Source organism: Cariama cristata, unplaced genomic scaffold, assembly GCF_000690535.1.
Source record: "Cariama cristata isolate BGI_N322 unplaced genomic scaffold, ASM69053v1 scaffold21986, whole genome shotgun sequence".
Classification (NCBI taxonomy): domain Eukaryota; kingdom Metazoa; phylum Chordata; class Aves; order Cariamiformes; family Cariamidae; genus Cariama; species Cariama cristata.
Window position 1 is genome coordinate 1,124 of NW_009621838.1, and position 3,438 is coordinate 4,561.

General features: G+C 62.9%; 1 protein-coding gene across 1 annotated transcript in view; it reads right to left on the reverse strand.

Annotated features, from left to right (window-relative positions):
- Nucleotides 1-2: 2 nt before the first annotated feature.
- The window catches only part of LOC104163213 (protein FAM65A-like), a gene marked incomplete at its 3' end in the record, with an annotated part of 5,484 nt that continues 2,048 nt past the window's right edge, over nucleotides 3-3,438 (reverse strand). Inside the window, exons 2-11 of the mRNA XM_009702133.1 lie at nucleotides 2,931-3,080; nucleotides 2,513-2,591; nucleotides 2,170-2,193; nucleotides 1,596-1,649; nucleotides 1,335-1,487; nucleotides 1,185-1,248; nucleotides 1,063-1,106; nucleotides 728-853; nucleotides 371-519; nucleotides 3-148 (exon numbers count right to left, since the gene is read on the reverse strand). Of these exons, the coding sequence (XP_009700435.1) occupies nucleotides 3-148; nucleotides 371-519; nucleotides 728-853; nucleotides 1,063-1,106; nucleotides 1,185-1,248; nucleotides 1,335-1,487; nucleotides 1,596-1,649; nucleotides 2,170-2,193; nucleotides 2,513-2,591; nucleotides 2,931-3,080 (989 nt within the window). The remainder of the gene's footprint in view (nucleotides 149-370; nucleotides 520-727; nucleotides 854-1,062; nucleotides 1,107-1,184; nucleotides 1,249-1,334; nucleotides 1,488-1,595; nucleotides 1,650-2,169; nucleotides 2,194-2,512; nucleotides 2,592-2,930; nucleotides 3,081-3,438) is intronic.

Genomic DNA, 3,438 nt, shown 5'->3' on the forward strand with positions numbered 1-3,438 from the left:
GCCCGGCGCCACACTTACATAGAATGCCTGTTCCCGCAGGGACGGTGTGTCGGGCGGGCTCTGGTTGTAGGTGGAGAACCTCTTGTTCACCGTGGAGGCCTTGTTGACGGTGCTGGCTGCCGAGGGCTGGTCGTCCTTGTCGAAGGGGCTGGGGAGGAGAGCAGGGAGGTGAGGGCTGTGTGGCAGCCTGGCGGGGTCTTGACCCTGCTCTGCGGCAAGCAGGACCCCATCCAGTCCAGCTCTGGTTTTCCACAATTGCAGCCTGCTTTTGAGATGGGAGAGAGCCTGGGGCAGGCCACCTCTTGCCACGCCAGGCCGGGCGTCCGCAGCCCTGCCATGTGATACCAGCAATGCCTGCTGAGATACTCACTTCCAGGTCACCTCCAGGCTGAGTTTGAGAGTGCCTAAGTCGTTGATATCCACAGCCACTACCTGGGGCAGAGCCGCAAAGAGGTCCTTGGTCTCGCAGGACACATTGCCCACCACAACATGGTTGGCCAGGCTCTTTAGCTCTGTCACCTGGAGAAGGAGAGGAGGAGATGAAGCCATGGGCTTCATCTTATCCATGCTGTTTGCATCCACACATCCATCCAGGATGCCACCACCGCCAGACATCCTCCTCCCACCCCAGTGAGGGTGAGGTTTAGGTGAGGTCCTGGAAGGAAGCCCTGCCAGGACACCGGGCAGTAGCTGGCCCACACCATCCCTGCCCCCTTCTGCACTGTACCTTGATGGAGAGGAACTCAGTGACGAGGGGCAAGAAAACCATTTCCTCGCTGTCCCACACCTGCTTGCTGTTCACCTCGATGCGCCCCCGCAGCTTCCACCGCTGCCGTCCGTACTTCATGAAGATCTAGGGATACAGAGGCGTGGGTATGGGGGAGATACAACACCGGGGCGGTGGGTGCTCTCTCTGTGTCCCCAGGCATGGCCAGGGAGCCATGCCACCCACCACCGCCTTGCAATGTGCCCTTCACGCCAGCGCCCACCTACGCCCCCCAGGCACCCCAAGGACCACAGGGCGGGAGAAGAGCAGATCCCAGCTCATATGGTCCCACCAACCTCATACTGGTCACCAGCACAAAGCCGGGCAAAGCCTGCCAGTCCTGCAAGAGAAGGCAGAGGGGCATCAGCAGGCAGCAGGCAGGCAGGCAGCAGGCCAGGGATGGAGCGGGACGCGTTACCTTTCATCCGGATGTGGAACTCGCCCAGCTGGCTCTCCAGCTCGTTCTCCAACAGACACATGTTCTGGGGACAGACGGACGGACAGCACCCATCAGCAGCCACCCGTGGGACCCAGCACCCTGCCAGCCCACCCCAGCCAGCTGCCTCACCTCTGTGTACTCCTTGTAGCCCTTGCTGGCCTCGGCCAGGCTCTCGTGGTCCTCCCGCCTGCCCGGGGAGCCTGTGCTGTAAGCCTTGACCATGTTGGGGGCTCCATCGCGGAGCCGCCGCTGGATGCAATAAGCCTCGTAGAGCTCATCTATCTGCAAGAACGGGCCCGAGGTGCGGTGAGGGGCAGGGCAGAGGACAGCACAGCCATCCCAGCGCTGCACCAAGGTTGCCCCAAGGTGACCCCCGTCCCCAGCTCTCACCTTGCTAGCATGAAACTCCAGGCGACGCAGGAAGCGCTCGATTGACTTCACTTGCTGCAAAAGCAGAGGAGACAGCATGAGCGGCAGCCCAACCCCTCCGCAGAGGAGCCGCAGGTCAGGATGGGCCCTGCTGTGTGCCCGTGCTGCAGCTGGGACAGGTCCTGGTCACCAGCCCTGCCTGGCGGGTGGAGGTTGGCAGCCAGCAGTGAGTGGAGCAGAGGCTGCGCTTGCACCCACGTGCTGCAGCATCCTCCAGCCTCTCCTGCTCTGGAGGGTGCCCCAGGAGACAAGCCAGGCTCCAGGGTGCTCTTCTCCCAGCCTCAGAGCTAACCCAGGCTCAGCACTCGCCAACAACAGCTTTTGTTTGCAAGAGGCAGGTTACAAGCCCCTGCCTGTCTCTGCTTCATCCCCTGCCCAGACCCACCCTGCCTGCAGAGCCCCTATCCCACCCCACAGGCACTCTGCCGTGTAGAGGACGAGGGACAGGCAGCGCAAGCGGAGAGGGGCTGGCAGTACCACATCCTAGGCACTAGGAATGGGGAGGCAAGGGGGACAGGGCACTGATCCCGCTTACCTTATCCAGATCGTAGAGAAAGCCCTGGAGGAGAGAGGAGAGGGATAAGACGCAGCACAAAGCCACCTCTGCCCACCCAAGGAGACCCAGCACATGGCACCCACCACCCATAGCATGTCAGCGGGGACATGTGGCACCCAGCCAGGGCTGGAGAGTGCATGACAGTAGGACAGGAACCCTGTGCAGCCCAACACCAGAGCCCAGGCTGGCCCCTGACGTCCCCACAGAAGCAGGCTCTGCCCTGAGACACAGAGGGACCACGAGCTGCCCCAGCTGTGCCCACAGCCCCGTCCGTCTGCCCAAAGCACTGCTCCCCGTAAGGGTCTTCCCAAGCGACACTCACCAGGCGCGAATTCCTCTTGGACTCGCGGATCTGGGTGCTGAGCTTCTCCAGTTCCAGCTGGTGCACCTCCAGGTAGGCTCTGGGGGCAACCACACCATGGTGGTCAGGCTGGGACACCCATGTCCAGAGCTCCTGCCACCCACAGCCCACACCAACCCAGCACATCTGGCCCCATATCCCCACTCCCTGCTCAGGCACCCAGGCAAGAGAGCCCATGTGTGCCTCTGGGTGGGACCTAGTGGGGTGTGGGACCCCACACAACTCGGGGACCCCAAGGCACTGTGCCCAGGAGACCTGGCACATCCCTGCTTGCTGAAAGCAGAGAGCTGTCACCCCCAACCCACGTGGCAAGCTGTCCCCTGCTGCTCAGGGGCTCCCTGCCTCCAACCACCCAGCCATGGGGAGCCCCAGCACTTACGTCAGGCCCTTTTTGAGAGCTTCATACACCTCGTCCAGGCGGTTGGGCTGAGGCACCTTGGGTGGTGGGGATTTGTGGGACATTGAGAACATCCTACTGACCCTGGAGCCAGTCTTGCGGGAGACAGTAGGGGTGAAGGGCGAGAGGTTCCTGGGGAGAGAGGCAGGCAAGCCCAGGGCGGTCAGGGTCAGCACACAGCACCAGGGTCTGCCTGTGTGCCCCAGCCTGCTGGGCACCCTGTCTCGAGACAAGAAGGAGCTCCGAGATGGAGGCCAGGTCCGCCCAGACCTGCCTGCCTCTCCCAGGACTCCCCGGCAGCCAGTCTAACCAGCCGGCAGGGCTGAGTGAGACGGGGCCATGGGGCTGGGCAGCACTGCCTGCACCCCTCGTCCAATGCCTTTGACTGCCCCAAAGCCACGGGAAGAAGGAGAAGCGCACAAAGCTGGTGGTGGAGAAGAGCGGGGAGGTAATCCTGTCCCAGCAAGGTCCGAGAGGCTGGCCACTGGGT